This window comes from Melozone crissalis, unplaced genomic scaffold (assembly GCF_028551555.1).
Source record: "Melozone crissalis strain CALT ecotype California unplaced genomic scaffold, PUWL_Pcris_2 ptg000023l_1, whole genome shotgun sequence".
Classification (NCBI taxonomy): domain Eukaryota; kingdom Metazoa; phylum Chordata; class Aves; order Passeriformes; family Passerellidae; genus Melozone; species Melozone crissalis.
The window spans coordinates 18,761,189-18,775,663 of NW_026535801.1; the positions used below are offsets into that span (position 1 = coordinate 18,761,189).

Below are 14,475 nucleotides of genomic sequence, written 5' to 3' on the forward strand. Positions count from 1 at the left end.
TTAAAAGTTATAATAGGAGAAGAAAACAAAGTATCCATTCTAGTAGCTAAGAGGAGAAGTTATCAATTTAATTGAAATTCCAGAAGTTCCACCAAGAAAATCTACATGCCATCACTGCTGTTTCTTGAAAGAATCTTCAGCTTATTGCCTGCAGTGCAATTAATATCTTTTGTCCTGTCCATTCTGTTGACAATTATCATGGCTTTTACTTATATCTTAAGTTATATTATTAGTGCGTGTGTGTACTTCCGTATGGGAGCGTGAGTTTTGTGAGGCAGTGTGTGTGTATGTACTCTTGAGAGAAAAGCCAAATGTTCTATATTCATCTTTTAAAAGGCCATCATAGATGATTGATACCTGATATGTTTTTAATATTTCATCACAACTGTCTTTTTATGTTTTATGGTTGGCTTAATTTTGGTATGATTGTCTGTGCAGCTGTTAAATTGAGAACTAATATCTTTTATGTACATAAAGCAACCAAGACAACTTTGCCAGAAAAGAAAGTACGTGTTCCAGTTCCTCAAGAACCAAAGTCCATTGCAGGACACGCAAAACCAAAGCCTCAAGAGGTGGAACCACAAAAACCAGAAGTGGCTGGAGTAGCCCGAAAACTAAAGCCTGTAAAGGCAGTACAAAAACTAGAGCATGTTCTGACATCTGAGCAGCCTGAGACTGTTTTGACACACCAAAAATCAGAATCTGTTGTAGCATCCCAAAAAACAGAGCATATTGTGTTGCCTGAGAAACCAGAGTTTGTTGTGGTACCTGAGGAACCCAAGCCTGATGTACAGCCCCAAAAACTAAAATATGGTGTGATGCCCCCAAAACAGAAGCCCATTGTGGAATCCCAAAAACTAGCCCAGGTTGTAGTGCTTGAGAAACAAGAATTTGTTTTGGTACCTGAGGAACTCAAGCATGATGTTGAACCCCAAAAACTAAAATATGGCGTGATGCCCCAAGAAGAGAAGCCCATTGTGGAATTCCAAAAAGTAGCACATGTGGAAGTGCTTGAAAAACAAGAGTTTGTTGTGGTACCTGAAGAACCCATGCCTCATGTAGAACCCCAAAAACTAAAATATGGCGTGATGCCCCCAAAACAGAAGCCTGTTGTAGAATCCCAAAAACCGAAGCGTGTTATAGTGCCTGAGAAACCAGAGTCCGTTGCAGTACCTGAGGAACCCAAGCCTGATGTAGAGCCCCAAAAACTAAAACATGGTGTGACGCCCCCAAAAGAGAAGCTCATTGTGGAATCCCAAAAACTAGCGCATGTGGTAGCGCTTGAGGAGCCAGAGTTTGTTTTGGTACCTGAGGAACCCAGGCCTGATGTAGAGCCCCAAAAACTAAAATATGGCGTGATGCCCCAAGAAGAGAAGCCCATTGTGGAATTCCAAAAAGTAGCACATGTGGAAGTGCTTGAAAAACAAGAGTTTGTTGTGGTACCTGAAGAACCCATGCCTCATGTAGAACCCCAAAAACTAAAATATGGCGTGATGCCCCCAAAAGAACAGAAGCCCATTGTGGAATTCCAAAAAGTAGCACATGTGGAAGTGCTTGAAAAGCAAGAGTTTGTTGTGGTACCTGAAGAACCCATGCCTGATGTTCCACCCCAAAAACTAAAATATGGCGTGATGCCCCCAAAACAGAAGCCCATTGTGGAAACCCAAAAACTAGCCCAGGTTGTAGTGCTTGAGAAACAAGAATTTGTTTTGGTACCTGAGGAACTCAAGTCTGATGTTCCACCCCAAAAACTAAAATATGGTGTGAAGCCCCCAGAACAAAAGCCGGTTCTAGAATCCCAGAAACCAGAATCATTTATGGCCCCTGAGGAATATGAGCTCATAGTAGTGTCTGAGAAGTCAGAGACAGTTGAATCAACTCAAAAATCAAAGCGTGTTGTGGTGCCCCCCAAAACAAAACATTTCGTGCAGGCCCAAAAAACAGAGTTTGTGGCAGCTGAAGAAACAGACTTTGCTGCAGATTTCCAGAAGTCAAGGCCTACTGCAGTGTCCAGAAAATCAAAGCCTTTTGTGCCAGAATCTGTCATGGTGTCTGAGGAACCAGAAACTGTTTTAGAACCCCAAAAACTGGAGCCTTCTGTACCTCTTCGAAAACCAAAGCCTGAAGTGGCACCCGAAGAACCAGAGCTGGTTTTGGCACCGGAGGAACCACCACCAGCCAAGGTGGCCGAAAAGGAGCAGCATGTTGCTGCTAAAAAGCGAGCAGCTGCACAGCCTAAAGGTATCTCTTGTGCATAGGATCTCTTTTCCTTCCCTCGAGTATGTTGCTTCACTGCTCATTTTAAAGCTTAATATATGTAACTAATAGGTACTAATATCTTCAAAGGACATGCAATACCCCAAAAAGCTGTCCCAGAAAAGAAAATTTGTCTAGCTGTTCCTGAAAAAAACAAAACCTACATCAGTCAAAGCTATGTGTTATCATGAATACATGACAATCACACCGAATCTTCTCTTAAGTAATATTTTAACCTCTTTTGTTCTGTCTGTCGTTTTTGATCTGTTTTAAATGATACTCACACTGAGTATGAGTGCGTGCTTAATTATTACTTCAAAACATGTCTGTTGTCCACTGTGTTTCAGTCTTTGTATTTAATATTGAGTTTTATTGTAACTCTAAAATAAAATGCACTAATATCTTTGAAGTGCCTGAGATGGCTGAGAGGACTGCTCCAGAGAAGAAAGTGCCCCCTGCTATATCTAAAAAAACAGAAGCTTCACTTCCTAAAGGTACATGTCACCACTATTATCATCATAAGAAAGGATGTTATTTGCTTTTTAGGGTTATTTTAAATCAATCTCAGTTTAAATTGATGTTTCACTGTATACTCTGATATCAAAATGTAGGAGAAATGAGCCAAATATGTATTGCTGTGCAGGGGTGTGAAATGTTTTTCTCAACTTAAACCATCCAAACTTTTGTTATACTGCGTTTATGTCATATCAAGCAGATATTATCAATTCCTGTTTATCCTCCTACCAAAAAAATGCCAAAATCTTATAGACGCAAGAGAAGGAGTTTGTAAACAGTTGTTCAGATTATTAGTAGGGATGGCTTCATTCATGGTTTAGTGGGACTAGGCAGTGTTATATTTACAGTAAGACTTGATGATTCTAAAATTTTTTTCCAACTTTGATGATTCTATGGGGAAAGACAAAATAGACACAAACTAAAGGTTTCAGCAGAGAAGTAGCAGTTTTAGTACATAGAGCGAAATAATCACAAATACCTCTATGTATCTGTATCACAGAGTAGAATATCTTCTTTAAACTGTTATTTCTAATTTGTCTGCATTCAGGTCATACATTAACATTTTCGACTATGGGACTTGCAAAGTTGCTACTTGTATAAATACCATGAAAGAGCTGTAAACTTACTGTCAGCATGTAAGACAGTGAGTCTTTAAAAAGGCATTTATAATTGAAATACAAAAAAATTACTAAAGACACACTAAACTGAACACACTATACAGTATTTTGTACTGCCTTGATGCAGTGATGCATCATTTAATTTCCTTTAGAACTCCCAAGCTCTGGCCAGAAAAAAACATTCCCTCTGCCATCAGATTCTCTCCATCTGAAATACAAAGACATTCCTCAAATGAAGTACCATCTCAAAGTGATGTTATAATTTTTTTACAAATTGAAATTCATATAAGAGAAAACAGTAATAAGCAACATCTAGTGATTAGAGTGAAAGCCAGGGGATGACAGAGAGAAAATATGAGAATTTAAAGAAAAGGGGGAAAATGTAGAGATAGAAAAAGAAAGGTGAAGTCTATCTGAGGGATAAAAATAGTAATAGTAAAGGGGCAAGTAAGAATATGACAATGACTGACCAGCACAGAACACGGTCATTTATGAAACATGACATTAGGATTCCACAAATAAATCTCTGATCATCTGTTACTAAGAAGCCAGATATATTTTCTACATTTCCACCCCAACCAAGAAACAAAGACCAGTTCCCATATCCTGCGGGATGTCTTGGACACCCTGGTCATTCCACGGGATGGAAGCAAAGCAGAGCTGATGGCTGAATGTGACCACAGCACTTTCTCAAAAAAGACTGTGTGCATTTACTACTGGTTGCTTTATTGTTACATAGCCATCTGCAGTGCCCACAAAACTAAAATACACTAATATCTTTGAAGTTCCCAAGGTGCCCAAGAAAGGTGCTCTGGAAGAGCCTACACCTGTAACTGTGCCCAAACAGCCAGAACCAGCAGCAGTTCGAGGTACCTGTGGTTTTGTGCATCAGTCCAAATGAGACTGTCCTTATTGTCTTACATGTTATTTCTGATGTCTCTTGTTGTTCTGTTCATTCTGAAATTTCTGCCCTGTGGGGGTTTGTGTGCGTGAGCCAGTGAGGGAGAGAGGTTGATGCTGTGAGAGCACTTTGGTTCCTTCGTGAGTGCATCTCCAGTGTAATGTCACTGTGCATCCTCCTGTTGTGTGTACAAAACTGACTGCTACTAATATCTTTGAAGCACCCGAGGTGCCCCGGAAGGCTGCTCGTGAGGAAAAACTACCTGTGCCCTCTGCCAAAGCACCAGAGCTTCCAGCACCCAGAGGTACCTGTCCTCACGGATAACCTAACACAGAGTATTCTGAATCCTCTTCTCCTGAGCCTTGTCCTACCCTCTCCTGGCCTGTCTCTGTTCCCTGATGGGGCCTGTCAAGGCTGTGTGTGCTGGGACAGGGGTGCTGCTGCGTGGTGTGTGAGGGTCTGAGCTGGCTGCTGTGATGTTCTGTGTCTGTGTCCCCTGGCTGTTGTTCCTTCTTGCCATGTCTTCTCAGCTATGTAAAATGAAATGTACTAATATCTTTGAAGTGCCTGAGATGCCTGAAGCTGAGGTCCTGGAAGAGGAGGAGGAGGTGGAAGCAGCAGAAGAGGTGGCAGCAGTTGCTGAGCCTGGAGAGCCAGAAGTCTCTCCAGCTGAAGGTATAGGGTGGTGTCCTGCAAGAGCCTGCCATGGCCTGCACAGTGCTGCAGGGCTCATTGTTCTTTGCCCCCCTGCACTCTTGTGGGAGGGCTGAGACCAGCATTTTGTCATTTTGTGTCTCTGTGTGTCTGCACACTCCCCACAAGAGAGAGTGGGGTTTTCCAGAAACCCCCTCTCAGTAAGCTCATACTTGGGCTGTTTGTGGCTTGTCCACCTTAAGCAGGAGTGAGTGGCTGAAGAGGACACCCTGCTAGTCAGTCAAGTGTTCACTTTTCCTCCTTTCCTGCTTTGCCATCTGCCTGTTTGCTGACCTTAAGCTCAGTCAAGTAAATGGGTCTAATTTCTTTAAAGTGCCTGAGGTGATTGAGGTGGAAGAGGCAGAAGAAGAGGTGCCAGTGGTCGTTCCCCCAAAACCTGCGGCTGTGCCCAAGAAACCTGTGTCTGTGCCAAAGAAACCAGAACCTCCTCAAGCTAAAGGTATATCTTCTGGAGAGAGGTGCTTTTTATTTTACTGTGTTGATTAATATTTTCATTTGATATCCATTCTTTTGTGTAAGATTTGTTGTTTGTCCTTGACTCTTAACCTCTCCTGGACCAATCTTTGTGCATGACTAACCAACCAGTCACTAGAGGAACTTTACTGTGCTCAGAAATATCTAAACTCTTTGATTGAGCCTTATGATCTTCCTACTAATTTAACTGTGAAATTAATTAATTAATATCTTTAAAGTGCTCAAGGTGCCCAAGAAAGCTGTCCCACAAGAAAAGATGCCTGTTGCAGTACCCAAACAACCAGAACCACCACCAGTCAAAGGTACACGTCACTAAAAGTATCATCATTAGAAAAAAAACCATGTTTTTCTGGACTTTAGTTTAACTAATTTTTTGATGGTGATCAGAGATAGGTGCCTAAGAAATATGAAGTGCAATGTGTAGTGTCAAAAACATGGCAGAAAAACTAGATTTAATTCCTTGAAAAAATATCTCTAGCTTACTGAACGTTTAGTAAAGTTTAAGAATTAACATTCACTGACTGTTTAGTTTAAACAGAATAGTGTGTTTTTCTGAAGAAGAGCCTGAAAATAAGTCTTTAAGTTTAAAAAGCAAAACATTGCATCCCTGAAGCTTCTAATAGATGACAGCAGCAGAATAAGTTCTCTACCTCTTTAAAAGTAAGATAATGCCAATGTACTTGAGGAATTTTTGCTAGCAAAGGACTGGATATATCTAGTGATGATCTTATTAACACATTAATAGAACCAATAAAAAAAGAGAGAAGTACAAGTATATCCATTTCTACAGTAGAATTAAAATGAAAGGAACTGTGAGACATAGGAAGTTAAGAGGAGGTGTGAAGATAGGAAAAAAAAAGATGGTGATGATAAATGAAATGCTATTTCCTAAAAAAAATGTTACAATGACAAAGTAGTCGTGAATTATATTGGCTGATACACAAATTCATTACGATTCCACAAATAAATCTCTGATCATCTGTTACTAAGAAGCCAGATATATTTTCTACATTTCCACCCCAACCAAGAAACAAAGACCAGTTCCCATATCCTGCGGGATGTCTTGGACACCCTGGTCATTCCACGGGATGGAAGCAAAGCAGAGCTGATGGCTGAATGTGACCACAGCACTTTCTCAAAAAAGACTGTGTGCATTTACTACTGGTTGCTTTATTGTTACATAGCCATCTGCAGTGCCCACAAAACTAAAATACACTAATATCTTTGAAGTTCCCAAGGTGCCCAAGAAAGGTGCTCTGGAAGAGCCTACACCTGTAACTGTGCCCAAACAGCCAGAACCAGCAGCAGTTCGAGGTACCTGTGGTTTTGTGCATCAGTCCAAATGAGACTGTCCTTATTGTCTTACATGTTATTTCTGATGTCTCTTGTTGTTCTGTTCATTGGTGATTTCCTGAAATTTCCACATTCTGAGCTGTGTATCAGTTAGGAATTTGAATATTTAGCATTTTGTATAAACAACTCAAAATGTATTTTGTTTTTCTATATGGGTCTCTTATTCTGAATCAATAGATATTAAAACTTTTAACAAGTAATCATAAGTTAATCAATCATATGATTAATTTTAGCCATTAATCATAAGTTTTTCATATGGGTGCCCAAATTGTTATCTTAAATAGGCAAATCTGTGTGACTCTTCTGGCAGACTCAGGTAGTGCATATAATAGACATAAATCTTTTGAAACAAAACCCCAGCTTTTACTCAGCAATGCTCAAGTGCATTGAGTGCAATAAGAAGTGACCATACAGAAAGTGTCAAAGAAATTGCTGACACTTTTAGGGTTTATAATAAAAAAGAATCATTATAAAATCCATTGCACTGTACAGGCTGTGGAATTTGCTACAGTGAAATGAAAATTGAAGCAAGACAGGTACTTGGGATAAGGAGATCAGGTCAAAAAAAAAAAAAGAGAAAAGCATAAGCAAAGAATGGATATCCAGAAGGACAAAAATAGGGAAAAATAGAAAAAATTGTGTTCCTCATCCTGTCAGTGCCCAAAGTGCTGAATGTAAAGCACCAGCAGGTTCATGAGGAATGGTAACTGATAAATCATGGGCTGAGGTTGCCCCCAGACAAAAGACAGATCCCAGCAGGGCTGAGAATGAAAGGCTCTCCTCCAAGGGAGGAAAGGCTGGTAAGTACTCTAATTCACACCTCACCTTCAAACCTATGCATAGCCAGCAGTTTTCTCTCAGAACCAACCTGGCATCACTACTCTGTGCCTGTGCCTTGGGGGGGGTTGTGTGCGTGAGCCAGTGAGGGAGAGAGGTTGATGCTGTGAGAGCACTTTGGTTCCTTCGTGAGTGCATCTCCAGTGTAATGTCACTGTGCATCCTCCTGTTGTGTGTACAAAACTGACTGCTACTAATATCTTTGAAGCACCCGAGGTGCCCCGGAAGGCTGCTCGTGAGGAAAAACTACCTGTGCCCTCTGCCAAAGCACCAGAGCTTCCAGCACCCAGAGGTACCTGTCCTCACGGATAACCTAACACAGAGTATTCTGAATCCTCTTCTCCTGAGCCTTGTCCTACCCTCTCCTGGCCTGTCTCTGTTCCCTGATGGGGCCTGTCAAGGCTGTGTGTGCTGGGACAGGGGTGCTGCTGCGTGGTGTGTGAGGGTCTGAGCTGGCTGCTGTGATGTTCTGTGTCTGTGTCCCCTGGCTGTTGTTCCTTCTTGCCATGTCTTCTCAGCTATGTAAAATGAAATGTACTAATATCTTTGAAGTGCCTGAGATGCCTGAAGCTGAGGTCCTGGAAGAGGAGGAGGAGGTGGAAGCAGCAGAAGAGGTGGCAGCAGTTGCTGAGCCTGGAGAGCCAGAAGTCTCTCCAGCTGAAGGTATAGGGTGGTGTCCTGCAAGAGCCTGCCATGGCCTGCACAGTGCTGCAGGGCTCATTGTTCTTTGCCCCCCTGCACTCTTGTGGGAGGGCTGAGACCAGCATTTTGTCATTTTGTCTGTGTACATAACATTAACCTCAGTCAGCTAAACAGATCTAATATCTTTAAAGTGCCTGAGGTGATTGAGGAGGAAGACGCAGAAGAGGAGGTGCCAGTGGTTATTCCTCCAAAGCCTGTGGCTGTACCAAAGAAACCTGTGGCTGTACCAAAGAAACCTGTGGCTGTACCAGAGAAACCTGTGGCTGTGCCCAAGAAACCTGTGGCTGTACCCAAGAAACCAGAGCCTGTTGCTGTGCCAAAAGTACCAGAACCTGTGCCTGTCCTTAAAAAACATAAAATTCCTTCAGTTAAAGGTACATACATCAGTGTCTGAACATCTTATCTCTCTTCTCTGAATACCTTTCTTCTTGTTTCACTGATATATACATTGCCAGATGAATAATCTGCTGCTTAAATTTATTATTCTTCATGTTTTCTACGCTCTCCTCTTTTTAGTCATTGCACTTTTCACTGTTATTTGTATATATGTATCTTAATATTCAAAAAAATGAAAATTTACTAATATCTTTAAAGAAACTGAAGTGCAACAGAGAACTGTCCCAGAAGAGAAAGTGCCTCTTACAACACCTAAAATGCCACAATTAGAAAAACCAGAGCTTCCTCCAACCAAAGGTACATATGCCAGCAGGCATCTCCTGAGAATAAATATTTTCCATACTCTCTTCTTTCTTTATTCATAACTGAGTCTATAAAATTTGTCAGTTGAATGTGGCCTGCCTTGAGAAAGACTGGAGCACAGTCTTTCATGGTTATGGCCACTGTTACTGTGATTTTTTGTGTGCTAGATGTCCTTGTCTTTTTATGTTTCATATGTACATTTATGTACACAAAAATGAAAGAAACCTAATATTTTTTTTTAAGTGGCTGAGGTACCCAAGAAACCTGTCTCAGAGGAGAAAGTACCTGTTCCTATTCCTAAAATACCTGAATCACTCCCAAGTGAAGGTTTGTGCCACCCTAGATTTTATCTAAGAACCATCCTTTGTCCCGTTCTTCTGAGTATAAGCTTTAACATAGCCATTTCCTTTTTCTCCCATTGTGATGTTTGTAAGTTGTCCACATCATATTTTAGTCAATATGCTAGTCAATATTTCCTGTATCTGTTAGTGTATCTTCATATTTGGAAGTAAAATATATGCTTCTGCACAGGATATGTCTCTTTTTAAGAAAATATTAAGTTTCCACTAAATTGGAGTCTCTCAAAAGTTATTGTTTATGTTGCTGTTATAATCTTGAATTAATTGAGAGAATTGACATTTTTATTCTTTCCTGTTATGATAACTCATCCACAAATTTAATGTTTAGCTTATATTTTATACATAAAAAATTCTGTCCTTCATACAAGCTTCACATATGCTTAGAAAGAAAGTGGTTTTCGAAATCTTGCATTAACTGCAAAGGTAACAGATAGAATGATTACTTATCCTAACGTGTATTTGTCTGTGTCTCTTAAAGTAGATTTTAGTTATATCTGTATATTGAAAACTTATAACTTTAGTTATATCTTATTATTGAAAACTTACACCAGTTGTCAATATTCTTTAAAGAATATGAAATCATAAAGGAGATTGAGCCTGAAGAAGCAGAAGAAATTCCAGTTGTAGAAGTTGAAGAAGCCTTACCAGTTGAAGGTATACAAAGTACTTCCCTAGAGTCTGCCACATACCTTTCTTTCATCATCATCATCATCATCATCATCATCATCATCATGTGCAGATTTTTCTTGCTCTCTCATTTTTCACACATGACTCTGTGTCTTGTAGGTCACCTCTACGTTTAGGTCTTTCTGTGATTCTTCCATTGTTGTGTTCTGGAAATTATTTTTGATCATTTAACTCTAAGTAGAACCTGACGATTATTTTAAATGTTTTTATTTTGTTTCTTGTCCACAAGAGTCTTCCCATCATTTGGTTTTCTACTTTTATTCTCATGTTATTAACATGCTTTTTAAAGTCAGCTTGGATATTTGTATTGTGTGCATGCCTCGAAGCGGTAACCTAAGGCTCTTTCATGCTCCCATTTAATTCAATGACTTTTTTTCACTGGCTTCAGTGGTAATGGAAAATGGCAGTCTTTAGGTTTGTACTACTCTTCTCATAACCACCATCATAGGAAATTTATTCTAAATCTACCTAATGTTATTTAAAGTGCCGCAACCTGAAAAGAAGATCCCTGAAAAGCGAAAGCCACCACCACCACCTGCTCCAACAGAAGATATTAAACTGGCAAAAGATCTACTTAAAGGTATAATCATGTGAAACCATAAATAATGGTGGAAACTCAATCTTTTAAAATTATACTGATGAACCTTGAAAAGCATGCTTTTAGACTATAATTTTGTGTCTTTTTTATTTCTTTTCTAATGTACTATATTTTAATGATGCGCCTCACTAATGCTCAGTCCATCATGATTTTTTGTCAGCGTTTACATGGGTTCTTTTCAATTATTACAGGTAAAAAATTATTAAAACCGTTTTAATCAAGTTAACACGTTCTTCTATCCTTAACATAATTCTTCTCTCTTTAACATATTCTTACAAATGAAAAGAATCCTCAGCAATAATTTGCTGGTGTTACATGATCACGGGTTTCAGATCAATTGTGCTTCCTACAGACCACCTGACTTTTTCTAAACAGTTAATCAGCAAGGATCTTAGCTTTGCAGCTTTTCTCCTTCTTTTACATCAATACTATTAATGAGGTGTTCGGATTTTTTAGAACATTCCTTTATATTTGGAGTCGAATATGTGTTGTAAAATTCAAATAATTTTCTTTAAAGCTCCTGACGCAAGGAAGAAAGTTGTGGCTGCAAAACCTGGTGAAGCTCCGAAATTGGAACCTCCACCTGCTAAAGGTACCTAGCTAATCTAAGAATCTAGCTTAAGATAATCCTCTCATGACCCCAAAGTTGTAGTTCTTAGTATCTTCTTGTTTCATTTGCTCAAATATATCAAAATACTTTCTATGTTAGAATGCTCAACATGCATACCCATCTTGGGCATATGTGTTTGTGTTATATTTATGTCCACTTTAATCATACATCATGCAATCTGTGAGATGTAAGAGACAGAAACACAGAAAAGTGAGTTTTTATGAGTTTTATCACTTGTGTAGGTGCTCACTTTGGTTTTCTGCTTAGATACAAATAAAAAATAAAATACTCTTTAAATGTATACACCATTGTTTCAACATACTTAGTTTATTATTTTTCTGAAATGTAACTTATTTTTGTGAGAGGATACTTTCTAGAGAAGGGAATGAATAATGTATTGAGCAAGCCACTTCACAGGTATGCCTTTATATTATTCATATGTACTGGAGTTTAAGATAAGATAAGCAGTGGACATTCCTTCTTAATGCTGTCCCATGTTTAGAGATTAAAGTGTATCCTTATGAATATCACAGACAGACAGCTCTTAAGAATAGGTATGTAACATAAGCCTGTAGTGAAAGAGGACAAGGAAATAAAATGTTATGATGATGATGATTCTTGAATACACAACCTTTACAGTTTTCTCAAACCATACTTCTCTTCCGTTGATTTGTATGAAAACTTTCTCTTTATCCATAAGCTTAGATTATGTATGCAAATTATATAGAAAATATATTAAAACTATTGGCTTCAGTAGCAACAGTTTAACCTTTAATTTTAGTATTCAGTAGTGGACTAGTATTTGATTTGTGTGTTTGGACATGCTAGCTGTTGGTTAACTCTTACTGCTGTTATGAACCTCTAATAAAATCTGGAATAATATTCTTTTAAGTGCCTGGACTTGTAAAGAAACCTCGGAAAGTCATTCCTGAGCCTACTCCCCCACCAAAAGAAGAAGTTGTTTTGAAAAGAGGTATAGTAACTTGGGTCTGTTTTTAAAAACCAGCATTTTAACATTGATCAGCATAAATCTATCTGATGTCTGTTTCTTGGGAAAAGCAGTTGTAGTTGCAGGGAGGAAGGGGGTAGCCTGAAAGTCTCTCAGATGCCAAGGATCTGTAATGAAAACAGAGCAGAACAATGAAAATCTAGTTCCCTATCGCTCTCTGTTCTGTTTTTCTTATCTCTTTATAGTAGACTTGAGAATCTTCCACTGCCCCCAGTGTAAATGTTATTAATGTTACATGTGTAGTCTGTGTATTCTCTTTTGTGGTTTTCTTAGAAGTACCACACAGATCACAGAACCCCATGGTACTATTGGACACCATCCCATTTCCTGCACAGTCTGCAGCATTCTGAATCATTTTGTGCTCAACTGTTGCTTAGAAAGATGAAGCATTAACTCCAATTCTCTTTGAAATGCCACAGAGAGATGATGCATGCTTGTGTACCTTGTACCTTTAAATTTCAGACAACGTAAAAAAAAATATAATACTCCATTTTTCAGATGAGAGTGTCATTACATACCCAAGATGGAGAACTGAGAGGACAAAATCAAGTGAAATCAATAAAATGGAAAAGAGACATTATATAAATTTGAGCTCTCCAAATACAATACTTGAGGATTTACATTAAAATTACATTTAAAAAAAGTTAAAATCTTTTCTCTCAAATGGACTGCTCTTAATATAAATGTCTTTTTTCCTTAGATGACTTGAATTTTAAAATACTTTCAGAATAGTATCTTGAATAGTAACACAAATCTTCCGTTTCTATTGAGCTATATATATTATTTTCTGGTTTCTTTATGATTGATGTTTTAATCTTTGTCTTGTTCAATGTCTTATTCTTTTGTTTGCCTGTGCTTTAAAAACTGAGATTTCTTTTCTTTTGAAGTTCTTAAAAAGAAACCTGAAGAGGAAGAACCTAAACCAGAAAAAGAGCCTAAACCAGAAGTTAAACCAGTACCTACACCAATAGAAAAAATTAAGAAACCTGAAGGTACTAGATTACTATCAAATATATATATTGAAATATATATATATATTTTAATCCTACTATTAAGTAGTGTTTTCTTAAGCTCAGGAATGAAAATAGTGTCTTAAAAGATAGCTTTCATTGGCCTAATTGTGTAGTTTAAGTCTTGCCTGGATGCACAACCAAGTTTGACATTCACATTTGGGTCTGAATTTTGTATTTTGGGATTGTTTCTAAATCTAGATTGTTTCTAATTCTCATTGTGTATAGAAAAGAGCTTTTAAAATATTTTATATAATACTGAGAAAAACATAACTACAGCAAAACAGTTAATCCAAGCATTTTTTTAGGTAACATTTTACAAATATGTGTCCTTTTACCCATTTATAGTTTCTAATTTACTCAAATCTTACTCTAAGAAATGTATGTTCCTAAACCTTATGAACATCTGAAACTGTTTACATGGAAAAACAATTAAAGCTTTTAAATACACTTGAGGGTATTCTATTTAGGGATTTAAGGTGTTTTAATATATCTTACAAAATAAAAATATTATTTTAAAGTCCCAGAAGTTCCTACAAAGAAAACTGAGATACCTGCCATAAAAAAAGAGGAGAAACCTGTGCTTGAACCAACCAAAGGTACAGATGTGTGGTGCTCTTTTCCTTACTGCGGCAACTAAACAATATTCAGGGCTGAATATCATGCTACATTAACATAATGCATTACTGTCCTCCAGTCTGTCACGACTACTGTGTCCTCATTAACCATTTTGCAGTCTTCTGAATTTCTTGTTGTCTTTATTCTTCAATGCTTGAAAAAGTCATCTTTTTTCATTGTGTACAATCTTGCTTTACAAGAGTTAATCTCAAGGTAATTTCTTGCTTTTTGGCAAAATAAAATAGAAACCAATGAATTCTGTCTTCATTTAGCTCTCTGTGTGTTGTTTATCCTAACTTCTAATGTTCAATGTGTTTGCAAAAAAATGTAAACTAACCTACTTGTAATTTCTGTGTTTGAAATGGCAGAAACTAAGCAAGCATCTGTCCCAGTTCCTGGGCCTGAACCTAAACCTGTAGTAGGTAAGAATTCTTTAGTTGTGAATACTGGTGAAGCCTCTCTTGTGTGTCTAGTATTTTCCATTTAGGGTTTTCTTGCTAAAAGGATGTTCATAA

General features: G+C 38.2%; 1 protein-coding gene across 1 annotated transcript in view; it reads left to right on the forward strand.

Moving 5' to 3' along the window:
* The window catches only part of TTN (titin), a 234,902-nt gene that overhangs the window by 117,023 nt on the left and 103,404 nt on the right, over positions 1–14,475 (forward strand). The window contains 14 exon segments of the mRNA XM_054277824.1: positions 478–2,241; positions 4,511–4,594; positions 4,855–4,965; positions 5,318–5,443; positions 5,697–5,780; positions 6,709–6,792; positions 7,877–7,960; positions 8,221–8,331; positions 8,502–8,744; positions 9,999–10,082; positions 10,600–10,695; positions 11,231–11,305; positions 12,216–12,296; positions 13,220–13,324. Coding sequence (XP_054133799.1) covers positions 478–2,241; positions 4,511–4,594; positions 4,855–4,965; positions 5,318–5,443; positions 5,697–5,780; positions 6,709–6,792; positions 7,877–7,960; positions 8,221–8,331; positions 8,502–8,744; positions 9,999–10,082; positions 10,600–10,695; positions 11,231–11,305; positions 12,216–12,296; positions 13,220–13,324 — 3,132 coding nt within the window.